Source organism: Oryctolagus cuniculus, chromosome 3, assembly GCF_964237555.1.
Source record: "Oryctolagus cuniculus chromosome 3, mOryCun1.1, whole genome shotgun sequence".
NCBI classification, from domain to species: Eukaryota; Metazoa; Chordata; class Mammalia; order Lagomorpha; family Leporidae; genus Oryctolagus; species Oryctolagus cuniculus.
In genome coordinates this window covers 141,353,336-141,370,008 of record NC_091434.1, presented here as the reverse complement: position 1 = coordinate 141,370,008, position 16,673 = coordinate 141,353,336, and the positions used below count along the sequence as shown (strand labels likewise).

At 44.3% G+C, this 16,673-nt stretch overlaps 2 protein-coding genes across 9 annotated transcripts in view; one reads left to right on the top strand and one right to left on the bottom strand.

The window, feature by feature from the left end:
* Positions 1-16,673, bottom strand: part of FBXL13 (F-box and leucine rich repeat protein 13) — a 252,385-nt gene that overhangs the window by 119,145 nt on the left and 116,567 nt on the right. For all 7 annotated transcript variants that reach the window (XM_051848861.2, XM_051848859.2, XM_051848860.2 and 4 more), the window contains 2 exons: positions 8,338-8,390; positions 2,297-2,397 (listed from right to left, as the gene is read on the bottom strand). In XM_051848861.2, the coding sequence (XP_051704821.2) occupies positions 2,297-2,397; positions 8,338-8,390 (154 nt within the window). The remainder of the gene's footprint in view (positions 1-2,296; positions 2,398-8,337; positions 8,391-16,673) is intronic.
* Positions 1-16,673, top strand: part of LRRC17 (leucine rich repeat containing 17) — a 44,377-nt gene that overhangs the window by 13,594 nt on the left and 14,110 nt on the right. For both annotated transcript variants that reach the window (XM_002712022.5, XM_051848880.2), the window contains exon 2: positions 12,226-13,129. In XM_002712022.5, the coding sequence (XP_002712068.2) occupies positions 12,355-13,129 (775 nt within the window). In that variant the 5' untranslated portion in view covers positions 12,226-12,354. The remainder of the gene's footprint in view (positions 1-12,225; positions 13,130-16,673) is intronic.

Here is a 16,673-nt window from a genome sequence, read left to right as displayed (position 1 = left end):
GAGTAGTTCCACAATTTTTTTCTGCTATTCACAAGGATGTGAATAGCTATAGATGTGACACACTTTTAAACTGCTTAAATTTTCACTTTCTCAAGTCTGAACAATCAATGAAACAAAAAAAATTCAAGCCTTGATTTGTTAGTGTTTGTCATTTTCTGTGGTGTAGAACATTCTTAGATCTGCTAACCCCAGGTACCACTGAGAGGTTGGTGCACACAGAGCTAGGAGAGACGAGCAGCAGTGGCTCACCATTCTGTAGCATTTTTCACCCGAGGGATACAGTAGACAAAAACATCCTCAAGAACATGGATGAAGTTAACACATAGAAATATACTAGAAAGTGATGGGTTTTAAATATTTATTTTCTGTGTAAGAATTTTAGATAAATTAGGAGGAATCACACCTCACTTGATAAAAGAGTTATATATTGATAAAAGGCTTATTTTATTATTTTATTCAATAAATGATGCTGGAATAATTGGTTAGCTACAAGTATTTAACAACATTTGAATTCTGCAGCTGTTCTTAGCATATGGACTGCACAGAAACAGGACTTGGAGCCCCTAAGTCATAGTTTGTTAACCCCTGGTTTAGATCATTGCTTTGTTCATTTACCAAAGTAAATTCTAGATTGATTATATATACATATTTGAATTTTAAAAACAATATAAGAAAAATAAGTAAATGAATATTAAATCTATTTAGTTACCAACTTATTTACATAATTGAAAGAGTGACAGAAAGAGGGAGAGAGGGAGAAAGAGATCTTCCATCTGCTGGTTCACTCTTTGCATGCCCACAATAGCTGGAGATGGCCAGGCGGAATCCAGGAAGCAGGAACTCCGATTGGATCTCCCACACAACAGAGCCATCATCTAATGCCTTGAAGGGGCACTAGCGGGCAGCTGTATTAGAAGCAGGGGGACTCGATCCCAGACACTCCAGTAGGGGATACAGGCATCCCAAGTGACAGCTTAACCTGCTGTACCGCAGTGCCTGCCCAAGACTTTCCATATTTAAAGCTATCAGAAGAAATCTTGATAAATTTAATGAAATAAAATCAATTAATGGAGTAAACAGAAACTATGGGGTCACTTTTTTCAGACTTGCTCATTTGCAGAAAATGATTAGAGTCACAAGATAAAATTACCACCCAAGAATATTCTCTACTTAAACTTTTCCAAATGTCTGGGTTTTTTTTTTTTTAATCATAAAATTGTATTCTCAAAAATAGCTCTTCTTCCACAACCGTTTGAGAAATGTTTTCCCAAAGTCAACTTTTGATTATCTCCCATCATGATCATATATTCTTCTTCATTGGTCTTCCCATATTGAAACTAAAGACTAATTCAACAAGAGAAATACAGGAAGAATTTTAATATCCAGCCAACTCTTGTATTCTTCCGTCCCTTCTCTGAAGGAGTGCTGAGGAGAAGCAACATCTGTGTCCAGATTGCTCGCTGTGTATACACAGAACATGGCAGCAAGGAGTCTGGATGGCAGAGCTCAAAGCCTAGGGGGGCAGGAAGTTGGGGTTCTCTTGTAAGAGGTCCCACGCACCAGACTGGCATTTAGGGATCATGTTCCAATGCCCAGGAAGGGGGACTAGAGAGAGAGAGAGAGAGAGAGAGAGAGAGAGAGGCCAGGTCCAACTCAAGCTACTGGACATTGCTACAAGAGTAACAGAAACACCAGCCAAGGTAGAAGACCAACTGTCGCCTGGGCCTGCCACGTTGGGAGAGTGCAGACATCAGTTTGGGGACTCGAAAGCAGAGATTCTGTCATCAGAACAAGGGGGCCACAGTGGAGGCATGCTGGCACTGCTGCTGGGGAATGCCAGAGCAAGCCAGAGCCACACAGAGCATAATCATTTTCAGCGTGATACAAATCACATACATGGGCCAGCACTGTGGCGTAGCAGGTAAAGCCACCGCCTGCAGTGCCGGCATCCCATATGAGCCCTGGTTCGAAACCCGGCTGCTCCACTTCTGATCCAGCTCTCTGCTATGGCCTGGGAAAGCAGTAGAAGATGGCCCAAGTGCTTGGGACCCTGCACCCACATGGGAGACCCGGAAGAAGCTCCTGGCTCCTGGCTTCAGATCAGCACAGCTCCGGCCGTTGCGGCCAGTTGGGGAGTGAACCAGCGGATGGAAGACCTCTCTCTCTCTCTCTCTCTCTCTCTCTCTCCCTCTCCCTCTCCCTCTCCCTCTTCCTCTCCCTCTCCTCTCTCTGTGTAACTGTGACTTTCAAGTAAAACAGATAAATCTTTAAAGAGAAAAAATCACATACACATTACCTTGGCAGGAGTCGCATGGTCCTATTGGTGATGGTTGTGTTCGACAGATTGAGGTACAGGACCCCAGGGCAGCCCTCAGAAATGTACCTCATTAGCTCGTCCTGCATGAGAAAACAGGGGGAGGAATCTTAACAAACTCTAACAGGCTTTGCAGCTTCCCCATTATCTCCCTGACCCAGAAAAAAATACACATGAGTGGACCTTTGATATTGGTTGAAATCAAATTAAATAGCAAATGGTTTTGCTTGAAGTTTTCTTATTCCACTTTCCCCCTCAATTTTTTGGAAATCAAGTTCCATTCCTTCACTGGGACACTTCTTACACTGTGAAACTGCAAGTTCAACTCTGTGATGGGAAATTTGACCTCCAGACACCCTGACACTGCAGATGCAGAATAGGGATTTAAAAAGTGGATCCATTTTAAAACTTGGAAAAGCATTAAAGTAAAAAAAAAAAAAACTTCCTACAGTTATTTTCTGAAAGACAGCAATAGAAAATGCTTTCAAACAACTGGACTTCATTAAAAGTGAATCCATATTTACACACATATAATTATATGCAGGTGTGTGTGTGAATTAAGTTACTGTGATTCTGTTACTAAATATATTAAAACAGCTAGAAAGATTTTCATCAAACTTTTGATAAGTTTGAGAAGGCAAAAGTAAAAATACAGACTACCTACAGAATGAGCATCGAATTTAGAGTTGGTGACAGGATTGGAGAGAATCTTCAAATACTGAAGCGACCTTCTCCCAAGGAGTTGAAAGTGAGATAAGAAAATAGTGAGTATGTGCAAAGAAAAAGTGGCTTCCAGCATGGGCTCTAAATTGAAATTCGTCAGGCCACATAGATTGCAAGGTTTGATTACAATGAGCTACTTCTCTAGGTAACTGTTGAAAACAGTGAGTGACAGCATGGTCTTATTTATTTAATGATGGTTAGTGAATCTCCCAAGGAACAGCAGCAGGTCAGACGGTGTTAAGTACTTGTGGTTCTTGCAATGTTTGTCACTACATCCATACTGAAAAGAATGGGCCATTAGGGGACCTCTGACGCAGGCCAGGCCATGTAGTCTGCAGGAGAAGTTGGCATGGTCACAGGGCCACCCTCTGACAGCACTCAAGATGGCAAAATTGTTTTTATTTTTCCAGCAAATCACCAGTGTTTAACATTCCATCCTAGCCATTTCTGAGAGTCATGGATATCTAAAAATAACAAAAACCTGCAGGTCGGAGCCTCTGTTACACTTGAAAATGAAACTGGTTGATTTATGGAGCAGCAAACTGTCCTTAAAGAGAACACACATTTCTGTTTTGAACCGTAAATTCCTATTGGTTCTGCTATGGGACAGATTCTAGGCACCAATGCTGCGTGAGTGCAAGTCCAAGTGCAAAGGCAAGTGCAGGGCTCCTGATGAACATTGTGCTTTTCCACCACATTCAGGATGCGGTCAATTGTTCTAGACTCCATCACCAAGGTGTAAGATTTGGAAACATGTGGATAGACAAAAAATATAAAGTACAATTTCCTGAGAAAACTGGTGAATACGACCACAATAGGTAGACACATCTGTCTTCAGAAATGTCCAGTGTGCCAATCAAATAGCAAAGTGATTATGCACTTGTTGAAAATGCAAATGAGATGAGGAAGGGATAGGAGACAAAGCTGGCTCCCATAGGCTCAGAGAGGCAGCCGCGGGGAAGACGACAGTGGGGGAACGGGCGGGGAATGTGCAGTATGCTTTATCCGACTTTCCTTTGGAGATGGGGCCATGATCCATTCTCCAGTCTGGAGGAGCTTGTGGACAACCAGACAAGCTAGACCTTCCCGTTCTCAGTGTTAAAGAGCACCAGGGGGATTGATTTTGGGACTGAATGAATGCAGAGACTGTTTGGGTGCCTACGTCACAGAACGGCATATGAATTTGTGCCCGATGCACTGACATCCTTCTGAATGTAACGGAGTTCACAAGACAAGCTTAGAAAGTAAAGTCCTTTGAATGAACGTTACCCAATTCCTTACATGCAAGCCTTTTTCCAGTCTATGTCTCCAAAGGAAAAAACAAGAGTAAACTGCAGCTGGATAAAATTACCCACCTTGAGTTATTATTAGACTCCAGAATTGGACAAGACTTTGATGTTCACAAACTCAGTGCAGAAGGCATTGTTTCGACTTTCCTGCTAAAAAGCCAAATTCAAGGACTCTGATCTTCTACTTACATACAGAACTGAAGCTCCCTGGGGGCAAGAACTTAAAATTTATTCATTTAAAAATTTCTTCTGAATCTAGCAGGTTATCTTTAATGTTGTAGGTGCTAAAAATGCCCCTATTAAGAAAAAATCCATTTTACAAAAGGCCTTGCTATAACCACCAGCAGACATCTAGGGAATGTCGCGGCAAAGATTTGAAACCTCCCCTCATAAGAGCCCAAGCTCACACTGTAGGCAGAGAAAAAGGAGAGTATTTTTTCCCTGATGTGGTCTTGGATGTATCTCGCTATGCCTCGATTCCATGTGGGTTACGCTTGAGGGCACGTTTGAACATAAGGCAGCAGTTTGCTTACGTGGAAGTAGAAGCCATAGAAGAACAGCTTAGGGTCCCAGGCCCCAGCAGTCCTCTATGTCCTGGTGCATTGAGATAAAGAGTGGTAGAGTTCCCGTTTCTTTATGTATCTATTTTATTTATTATTTGTATCATCTATACAATATCTTCCATCTTTTGGAAAAAAAAAAACTGTTTCATTGTGAGAAAGAGAAGATGAATTACATGGAAAAACATTACAAAAGGAAGGTCTCCAATGAGCTCTCAGGTCCAAAATGGAGATATAGGCATCAGTCTTGTGGTGCAGCAGGTTAAGCCCCTACTTGCAAAGCCTGCATCTCATGTGAGTACTAGTTTGAGTCCCGGCTGCTCTGCTTCCAATCCAGCTTATTGCTAATGTGCCTGGGAGATCTCAGATGGAGTTCCTACCTCCTGGTTTCAACTTGGCACAGCCCTGGATGTTACAGCCATTTGGGAAGATCTCCTTTCTCTCTCTCTCTCTCTTCCCTCCCCTTCCTCCTCCCTCCCTCTGACATTCTTATTTTCAAATAAATCAATAAATCGTTTTATAAAATCCCACTCATTTTTAAAAAGAAGGTTATACATGTAAACATAAGCATAACAGAAAATATAAATGGGGAAGTATTGAGAGAACACAGATGTAGCTCAGGAGAGGGAAAATAATTTCGTCAAAAGTGAATTGTGTAGGGCTGGGGGGGGGGGGCTGGGAGAAAATGAGGGGTGACCGTTAGTAGATGTCAGTTCTTTTGGGGTTTGAAAAGTGTTCTAAACCTGATCATGGTAATGACCATACAACTCTGTGAATATACCAAATCCATTAAAATGTACACTTTAAATGGATTCATTTGATTTCAATCTATATAAGAATCAATTTGTAGTGGGATAAAACTGGTTTTATTTTATTTTTAAGATTTATTTATTTGAAAGGCAGAATTATAGAGAGAAAGAGAACAGAGAGAAATCTACCATCTGCTGGTTCATTCTCCACATGGCTGCAATGGCCAGAGCTGTGCCAGGCCATTGTGCCAGGAGCTTCTTCCAGGTCTCTCACGTGGGTGCAGGAGCCCAATCACTTGAACCATCATCCTCTGTTGCCTTCCCAGGTGCATTAGCAAGGAGCTGAGTCAGAGGGGGAGCAGTCAGGAATCAAACCGGTGCCCATATGAGATGTTGGCACTGGCTCTGATAAAGCTGGTTTATAAGGTCAGTGCAGGGTGGGCTCAGGGTGGGGAGACTGGCACTGTGATGCAGCAGGTTAAAGCCCTGGCCTGCAGCACCAGAATAACATATGGGAGGCACTGTTTTGAGTCCCAGCGCTCCACTTCCGATCCAGCTCCCTGCTAATGTCTCTACCTTTCTCTGTAACTGTCTTTCAATTAAATAAAATAAATCTTTAAAAAAAAAAGTCAGTGGGTAAAAGAAGTGAGTGGAAATACCCTATGGTGTTGAAGAGTGTGTTAAAGAATGAAACAGTGCCAGCCAGGTTGGGTTGGAGGTGGTAAGGAAGAAAAGAATCAGGCAGACAGAAAAACCAGTTCAATGACACAGTGAAATAGCACGACACGTTCAGGGAACTCCAAGAGTTCAGAGCTGAATCAGTAGAAACTGGAAAGAGAAGACTACAAAGACAGGCTGGAGGTGGGGAGAGGCCAATTCGGGAGGTCCTGTGCCCCAGGCCAGGGGAGCTGGTGCCAACAAGGGCCAGCAGGCAGGCAGGCTCTTCATTCCAGCCTCTCCTAGCTCCTTCAAGACCGGCTGCATTCATTATTTCAACTGAATCGCCATCAGCTTCTATCAATCCTGTTTCCATATTCCTGTCCCTGTTTTCCTTCTTCTACCCTCTTAGCCACGTTTCTGGAAAGATCAGTTTATGCCTAATGCCTCTCTTTCTCCCCTCTTGCCCACTTTCACAATTCCCCCCGAAACTGTTCTTAAAAAGTCAACTTCAAATTCTCCAAACCAGGAGGTGCCACTCAATTCTTTCCCTACCTGCTCACTTAGGCCACTTCTTAAACTCCTTACTCTCTTGCATTTTGTAATACTGCTCCATTTTCAACACTCCTTTTTTCCTCATGTCATTTATTTTTATTTGTTTGAAAGGCAAAGTGTCAGAGAGAAGAAGAGACTCTCTGTGGATATCTCCATGGGCAAGTTATGACTTATTCAATACCTGCAACCCAAGATGGAATGTCAAAGTTTTAGCCAATGTTGCCCATATCCTACCAGGCATCTCTGCATATCTACATTCGGTGGACATTACTGAATACTTGCTAGATGCCAATGTCTGGACTGTGTGTTATGACTACTACAAAGAACAAGACACACACATCTCCTGTCCCTTGGGTCCATAGGATTAGTGGAGGAGGCAGAAACACTATGGTGTTTCTTATTGCTTATTAGTGGAACCCAGAGGAGTAGCAGTGAACCCAGACCTGGGAGTCGGTGACATGGAAATAAGTCTTAAAGCTTGACAATGAGGAAAGCACTGCCTGAGGACAAAGAGAAAGGGTATTCCAAGTAAAAAGCATGCTGAGAGCAAACACAAAACTGCGGGGAGCAATGGGGTGTATGCAGCAAAGTCAGCTCAGCCGCTGTGGTTGGTTGTGCTGGCAGAAACTTAATGTGTGCACAGGAATTGGACCAAAATGAGGCTGGCAAGGGCAGCAAAGACAAGACCACAGAGAGCCTCCAAGGCACAGCAATGGTAAAGCGCTCTGACTTTGCCAACAGTGTAGATGATGGGAGTGTGTGTCGTTGACAGCACAGGGGCCTGGAGAGATGAGATCTGCCTTTTAGAAAAGAGTATTCACAGGGTGGGAGATGGGCTGGGGGCTGCGGGAAGGACCAGTGACTGACGGGGTCCAGGAAGGAGATCACTGGGGATACATGTTCCTTCCTGTTTTCTTTGGCATGGCTGTTGATCGCCCTGAAAACCACTAAATCAACCTATTATCTGTGCTTGAGCCAATTTTTTTCTGTCTTAGACACACACACCCATTCAACATAAATACAGTTCATTGCTGTAGACTCGTCAAAGAGTTCCCCCTCGTCAGAGGCTCCAATGCTGGGCATCTATTTACAGATTAGTTTATTTTTCCTTAATATATTCTTTTTTATTTATTATTTATTTATTTGTATGCATTTCATAAATACAACTTCAGGAACACAGTGATTCTTCCCACCATACTCACCCTCCCAACCCACACTCACACCCTTCCTCCTCTTCCTTCTCCTATTCCCAGTCTTATTTTTTACTAAGATCTATTTTCAATTAGTTTTATACACAGAAGACTATCTCTATTCTAGGTAAAGAGTTCAACAGATTAGTAACAGCTTTGTACAGATGGATAAAATTTCTTGCCAATCCTTTACATAGTTTGCCTTTTTTTTTACACATCGGATACTGACCGAGCACACAGAGGGCAAGGCGACAAGTCTGAATCTACATCAACAATAGTACCTAAGCCGCTGATACTCACTGTGAGTGTTGAGCAGTCAGAGACGTTCAGCTCCTGCAAGTTTCTACAGTGGCCTAAATCAAACAAGTTTCACGTCACTGAACAACACAGCACAGGCGTTCCAACTTAAAACTCTTTCAATCCTACGTTCAATGTGATGTATGTATTAGAAAATACACAAATACATTGGCAGATAACATATTCCAAGTATATGGTTTATTTTCCCACAAAAATGATTTCTTTTGGACTCACAATTAAAATATATACACATGTTTATTACTGTTTAAAGATTATTGGAGGAAGGGCCAAGGAGAAAAATATTACTTTGCAAAAAACACTATATTATTAGTGTTTTTAGTTTGGAACTTAGAACTTTTAACTTGGAAGCACTTGAAGAAAACAAATCTCCATTTTTTTTTTGTAAAAAAAAATCCATTCTTTATTTTTTAAGTTTTATTTTATTTTAAAATTTATTCATTTCTTTTGAAAGTCTGAAATATAGAGAGAGACAGAACAGACAGCAGGAGATCTTCCATTCTTCCATCCACTGGTTCACCCCCAAGGTGGCCGTAATAGCCAGGGCTTGGCCAGGCTGAAGCCAGGGATCAGGAGTTTCTTCTGGGCCTCCCACGTGAGTGCAAGGGTCCAAGCACTTGGGCCATCTTCTGCTGCTTTTCCCAGGCCATTAGCAGGGAGCTGGGTTGGAACTGGAACAGCTGGGACACGAACCAGCTGAGATGCTGGCATTGGAAGCAGCAGCTTTACCAGCTATGCCAAAACACCGTCCCCAATTTTATTTTTCATTTAGTTGAAAACTGAAAAGAGAGAGAAAGGGAGAGCGAGAGAGAGGGAGAGAGAGAGAGAATGCTCACAACAGTTAGGGCTGGACCAGGGCAAAGCCAGGAGCCAGGAACTCTATCTGGTCTTCCATGTGGGTGGCAGTGAGCCAAGTAATTGAGCTATCACCTGCTGCCTCTTAGACTGTGCATTAGCAGGAAGCTAGATTGGAAGCAGAGTAGCTGGGACTCCAATACAGAATGCAGCTGATCCAACTGGAGGCTTAACCTATAGAGACACAATGACCATCCCAACCCATTTTTTATTTTTTGTGTCTGTGCATACCTATTTTGTTCTGTTTGGTTTCTTTTATTATTTTATTATGAAACTTCTCAGACACGGAAAGTTGAAAAAAATGCACAGTGAATGCCTATATGCCCACCACCCAGATTCTAATTATATATTTCCCTTATGACCTATTCACCTATCTACAAATCTCTTTAAACATCCCTCAATTCATCTTATTTTTTTATGCATTGCAAAGCAAGTTGCAAACAATGGTATACCCAAATACTACAGTATACATATCATAAATAATTCAACATGCATAATAATAATAGACAAAATGTTATGATTTTTAAATTATTTATGTATTTGAAAGGCATAGAGAGACAGAGAGTACATGAGCACTCCCATTTGCTGACTCACTCCCCCAATGCCTGGGAATGCCAGGGCAGAGCAAAAGCTCAAGTCAGGAGCTGGGAACACAATCCAGGTCTCCAAGTGCTAACAGGAACTCAATGACTTGAGCCATCCCTGCTGCTTCTCACGGTCTGCATTAACATGAAGCTGGGAGCCCAGGCACTTGGATGTGGAACACTGATGTTGTTAAATGCCCACTCCTGCTATGATTTTTTAGGTTAGAGTTACATTTAATTTACAAAGAATTGCAAACACAAAAGTGGAAAAAGCTAAGTACCTGATGAGCTTTGGGACCAGAGGCCACTATCCAGAAGGCAAAGTGTTACCCAATCATTGAGGTCTCTGGATGCAGCTTGGAGAGGACACACCAGTCGAAGGGCGACAATCTTGAGGCAAAGAGAGGGGAAGGCCTTCTAGGTGGAGGAGACCCCACCAAGCAGGACAACTCCAGGCCAGGGGGTGTGGCTGGCCTTCAAAGCGCTACCACAAACAGAAAGCACATGTGCAGCTCATCACAGCCCCACGCTAGTAATAACAGACCTGTTATTACTTATAAATCCACTTGGAATACTTCTATCTTTTCCAAGAGTAGACACGTTCTCAGTAATGAATGCAAACCAGAAGTAGTTTCAGAGTTGGAAAAAAATTGAAAACAATCCTTAAAAATGTACAGGTCTTGAAAGTCATTGCTGATAAAGGCAAGAACAGATTCCCAACATGAGTTTTTTTTTTTTTAAGATTTTATTTGTTTGTTTGAGAGGTAGCATTACAGACAGGGAGAGAAAGAGAAAGAGAGAGAGGTCTTCCACCTGCTGGTCACTCCCCAAATGGCCACAACACCCAGAGGTGTGCCAATTCAAAGCCAGGAGCCAGGAGCTTCTTCCTGGTCTTCCACGTAGGTGCAAGGGCCCAACACTTGGGCCATCTTCTACTGTTTTTCCAGGCCATAGCAGAGAGCTGGATCAGAAGAGAAGCAGCCGGGACTCGAACTGGTGCCCATATGGGGTGCTGGCACCACAGGCAAAGGCTTAGCCCACTACAGCACAGTGCTAGCCAAAGTTAGTTTTTGAGGTACATGTTCTTACAGAATAGTTGTTTGAGGGTATTTGTGGGGAGCAACCTGGACTAGACTAAGTTACTGGAATTAAGATTTATTCTATGCATCTGCTCTCCCACAATATGGCGCTGGGAGAGGAGAAAACAGCTTCTACGCAGCTGCCTCTTGCCAACTTGAGTGATGACCTCCAGGAGCTGATCCTGCTCCTGATTGGAGGAGAGCAGCATACTCAGCGTGTGGGCAGCCGAGTTGGGATTGGTGGAAAAGGACTATAAAGGAGGAGAGAGACAACATGCACCAGGAACATCTAAGGGGAACATCTACCTGAAGGAACACCTGTGCAGCCCCCGAGAGAGCCGGCCGGCGGTGTGCCGCTCCCCTGCGGAAGTGGGGAAGGTGGCAGGGGGCCCGCCCCTCCACGGAGGTGGAGGGACGGCAGCCAACCCGGGAAGAACCAGCAGCAAACCCGGGGAGGGCCGAGCAGACAAAGGAACAACGCAGGGTCCTGTGTCGTTCCTCCACGAAGACGGGGAGCGACAGTATTTCATACATTCAGCAGACATTTGTCCAGGAAATATGGCAGTGAACAAAACAGATACACACCTTCACCCTTGCAGAGTTCAGTTTCTAATCAAGGAAGGCAGATAAACGAAGTAAAATATCTACTGTGACAGTGGTGAAGAGCGCTATGGAGGAAAATCAAACCAGCACAGGGATGGGAACATGGAGAACACGGGGATCTGGAGGGAGTGTGGGGCTCAATAGGCCCACAGAGAAGTCTTCGCTTAGAGGGGGTCATTGGAGTCAAGACACACAGGAGATACAAGGACAGAGCCACCTTCTCCCTAGAGTTTCCAGAGTCCGTCCTCAATGTGGTTGATGACTGGGAGGCAGTAAAGGAGAGACAAAAGTAAGCTCTGGACACAGCCACTCCAGCACATGCCAGGCCTATAGGGAGAATTCCTTTAAGTGTCTTAGATCCAACGTGACGATGAATTCCAGGCTTCTGCTTCCATTGTGCCGTCTGCTCTCTCCAGTCCAGACACTGTGACATTCCTGACATGCATGAGCCACCTCATCCTCGCAACAGTATTAGGAGGCCCAATAAATTGGTCCCAATTTAATAGATGCCAAAGATGAGGTTCAATAACTGACCTGGGTTACATGGCTAAGTAGGTAGGAGAGCCTTGATTCAAATTCAGGACCCAAATAATTGGCCACTAAACCAGGCAAGTTGGAGCAGGGGCTCTGGGGTGCATTTGTTAACCAGGAGGGCTTCTCTCAAAGAAAGGCTGATGTTTCCCATGAATAACAAAGTGCCTGCAGTGGTCCTTAACTGCCAATACGTATTTTTTTTCTCTGTTTTAACCTAGGACCTCCACGGAACCTAGTTGGGTCCCACTGTTCCTGAACTACATTAGTTAAGATTGACCAAACGCAGATTTCAAAGGAATACTGGTCCATCTGTCACAGCAAGGAGTTGCAGCCAGCTGGATGACAGGATGCGCGTGGTCACCATTGTAATCCTGCTCTGCCTTTGCAAAGCGGCTGCGCTGCGCAAGGCAGGCCCCAGCGGCGGGGCGAGAAGCCGGGCCACTCCTGGCCGGGCAGGTGGGGGCCGGCGCGCCTCCAGCCTGGTCAGACGCTATGCGCCAGGCCTCCCCTGTGACGTGTACACGTATCTCCATGAGAAATACTTGGACTGTCAAGAAAGAAAACTAGTCTATGTGCTACCTGGCTGGCCTCAGGATCTGCTGCACATGCTGCTAGCCAGAAACAAGATCCGGGTATTGAAGAACAACATGTTCTCCAAGTTCAGGAAGCTGAGAAGCCTGGATCTGCAGCAGAATGAGATCTCCAAGATTGAGAGTGAGGCGTTCTTTGGCTTAAACAAACTCACCACCCTCTTACTGCAGCACAACCAGATCAAGGTCCTGACTGAGGAGGTCTTCATTTACACGCCGCTCCTGAGCTACCTTCGTCTGTACGACAACCCCTGGCACTGCACCTGCGAGATAGAAACGCTCGTTTCGATGTTGCAGATTCCCAGGAACCGGAACTTGGGGAACTACGCCAAGTGTGAAAGCCCCCAGGAACTGAAAAATAAAAAACTGCTGCAGATAAGATCGGAACAGTTATGCGATGAAGAGGAAAAGGAACAGCTGGACCCGAAATCCCAAGTAGCCGGCAGACCTCTCGTCACCAAGCCCGAGGTGGACTCGACTCTTTGTCACAATTACGTGTTTCCCATCCAAACGCTGGACTGCAAAAGGAAAGGTTTGTATGCTTCTTCCACTTTGAGTTGGGGGGGTGATTACAAATTCTCTCTGGAGCTTATAACACCCTCCACCATCAGATCTTTCTCCAATGAAAATTAGGTTGACTCCAAGCTTCTGGAGCCCAGACCCAAGGTGGTTGGTGATTAGAGGACAGCAGAGGAGGAAAGGACGTGTCCTCAGCAGGGGCCACTACTGGGGTCCTGCACGTTTGCTCATCACAAGCTGTGGTTCTAAGGCACTGCTTTCATCTTAGATGTGATTCAATTTATGCAGGTAAACCAGTGGGCATGAAAACAGGTGCAGGTGCCATTCATAACCTGACCGGTTAAAGTCAAAATGAGCTATGCATCTGTGGGGAGATAATTAAAGGAATAAAAACATCTGTAAGAGGGAGTGACAGTGCTTCTGTATTTCTTGTCAGTTAGTTGCAAGGTTTTTAACCAATTCTTGCCAACATCCTGTATCTTTACTGTTCCTGAGTTGCCCAGAGTAAAACAAAAAAGTTCTATATATTTTAAAGTAGAGAGAGACAGAGACAGAGACACAGAAAGAGATCTGCCATCTGCTGGTCTACTCCCCAATTGCCCACAACAGACAAATGAGTCAAATGAGTCAAATGGAAGCCAGGAGCTGGGAAGCTAATAGGGTCTTCAGACATAGGTAGCAGGGGCTCAAAGTGCTTTCGCCATCACCTGCTGCCTCCTAGGGAACACAATAGCAGGTAATTAGAGTTGGGAGTGGAGCTGAGTCTCAAACCCACACAGTCTGATATGGGAGGTGGTGTCTTATTAATCACTGTGACAAGTACCCACCACCCCCAAAACAAAGACATTGTAAAGGGCTAAATCTAAAGTATTTATTCTTGATGCAGCAGGTCAAGCCCCAGTGTGGGACACCTGCATCCCCTATCAGAGAGCCTATTTGAGTCCTAGATCCTCTGCTTCCAATGTAGCTTCCCACTATGGCACCTGGAAGGCAGCAGAAGATGGCCCAAGTATTTAGGTTCCTGCCATTCATGAGGGAGACCCAGATGGAGTTCCTGGCTATTGACTTCAGTCTGGCCCAGGTGTTGCAACATTTTAAATAATCTTTAAAGAAAAGAAAGAATGTATCCAAGATTTATGAGACCAAGGAAGTCCTAGAATATTATCTTCTATTGGCAAATCATTACTGGGTTGTATAACCCACAATGTCTTGTACTAGAACTGCAGAATTTGCACATGGGGGATAAAGCCAAGAATAAAGAAACATATGGGAGATTCTGGGAAGGCTCTTTTTTTAATTTTTTTTTATTTGACAGTTAGAGTTATAGACAGTGAGAGAGAAAAAGGGAGAAAGGTCTTCCTTCTGTTTCACTCCCCAAATGGCCGCTATGGCTGGTGCTGCGCTGATCCGAAGCCAGGAGCCAGGTGCTTCCTCCCAGTCTCCCATGGGGGTGCAGGGGCCCAAGCACTTGGGCCGTCCTCCACTGCCTTCCTGGGCCAAACAGAGAGATGGACTGGAAGAGGAGTAACCAGGACTAGAACTGGCGCCCATGTGGTTTGCCGGCACCACAGGTGGAGGATTAACCAAGTGAGCCACGGCGCTGGCCCCTGTGAAGGCTCTTGACATGTTAGTGGACACAGATGTTCTCCAAGTGTGGCCTAGGGAATGCTAAACAACACTAGATAACAAGACATACGATTATGTCTATGTTCCACTTATTGCATGTGTTAATAATTTATCTATCATATAAAAACCAAAGCCTGATGTCCTGGGCCTAGGATTATACAGAGTATGGTATTATGCCTTCTACCTATTTGGGGAGGTTGTGTTTTGTTTGAGGGTAAGAGAGAGGGAAGGTGTGGAGAACCACAGAAATCTCAGCATCTGCAGAGAATTTGTTAATATCAAAGAATCAGGCCACCAGAGTGAAGGTGTGAATTTGTTCACCTAGCAGCAAAGTCATGGTGTCCCAAAGCAGGCACCTGCTTGGATCAAACCATAGCCACATGGCACAGAGAGGTTTGCTTGCTAAGACCCTATATGAACAGCATACATAATTCAGTGCCACAGGGAAGCCATCACAGCAGCCTAACTCAGGACAAGCTTCTCTGAACTTGAAGGCGCTCATTAATTGAGAAGCTACTTCACTCCAGGTATCTCACACAAGTTGTCCACAACCTCCAGGATGGAAGTAGTATTCCCATTTTTGGATGAGGAAAATTGAGCCCAAGAAGTTTTAGTCACTTGGGTAAGGTCTCACTAATAAGCAGCCAGGCTAAGATTTGAACCTTGGTCTACCTGAGTTGGAGCCTATCAGCTTTTGACTTTGCTCTGCTGTCGTCCAGAGTTAATCCAATCAAACAAGCAGCGGCCTTGGCAATGCAAGCATTAGAGAATTCCCAAAAGGGCAGTAGACATGGTTTCTCTGTAGCCAGGTTGGGTAGAATTTCTCAGCCATTGTTATAGTGGGTATTTAATTCATGCTGAAGCACATGTTTTACTGAAATTTATTTTATGATGCTTAGGCTATAACTGGAATTATAGATATATAAATATTCTTGTGTATTTATTTAAAGATTTATTTATTCATTTATTTGAAAGGCAGAGGGAGGGAGAGAGGGAGAGAGAGTGAACACACACTCTTCCATCTGCTGGTTCATTCCTCAAATGCCTGCAACACCCAGTGCTGGGCCAGGCTGAAGCCAGGAACGAGGAACTCCATCTGGGTCTCCCATGTGGGTGGCAGTGACCTCCATTTGGGCCATCATTCGCACATTGGCAGGAAGCTTCCCAGACACATTAGTGGAAAGCTGGATCAGCAGTGTAGCAGCTGGGACCTGAACTGGTGGTCCAATAGGGGATGCCAGCATTGCACATGGCGGCTAACCTGCTGTGCCACAGTGCTGGCCCCATGCAATTATGCATTTTATAAACAATGCAAAGCTACAATCATACATTTGAGTTAAGTGGATTTCTACTTGCTGCATCAGGGTCAAAGAGAAAAGTCAGTAGGATGAAGTTTATTAATAATCTGAGAAAAATACCATCTACACAAAATTTAAGACATCTACACTGTGCCCTAAGGAAATATAACATGGGGTTAGTGCTGTGGCATAGTGGGTGAAGCTGTCACCTGCATCCCATATGGGCATCGGGTCGAGATCCAGCTCTCTGCTATAGCCTGGAAAAGCAGTAGAAGATGGCCCAAGTCCTTTGGTCCCTGCACCCACAGGGGAGAACTGGAAGAGGCTCCTGGCTCCTAGCTTCAGAATGGCATAGCTCCAGCCATTGCAGCCATCTGGAGAGTGAAACAGCAGATAGAAGACCTCTCTCTCTGTCTCTGTCTCTGTCTCTGCCTCTGCCTCTCTGTAATTACATCTTTCAAATGAATAAGTAAATCTTTAAAAAGAAGATATAACATGTTAGGAAGTGCTTTTTTTTTTCTACTATTTTTATACTGTTGGGCTATTTCCCTCCACAATGAGACTAGTTCTGTTTTAGTCTCTTTGCCTTTTTTCCCCAAAATATTTTTCTCTTGGCAAACATCAGCTTATAAA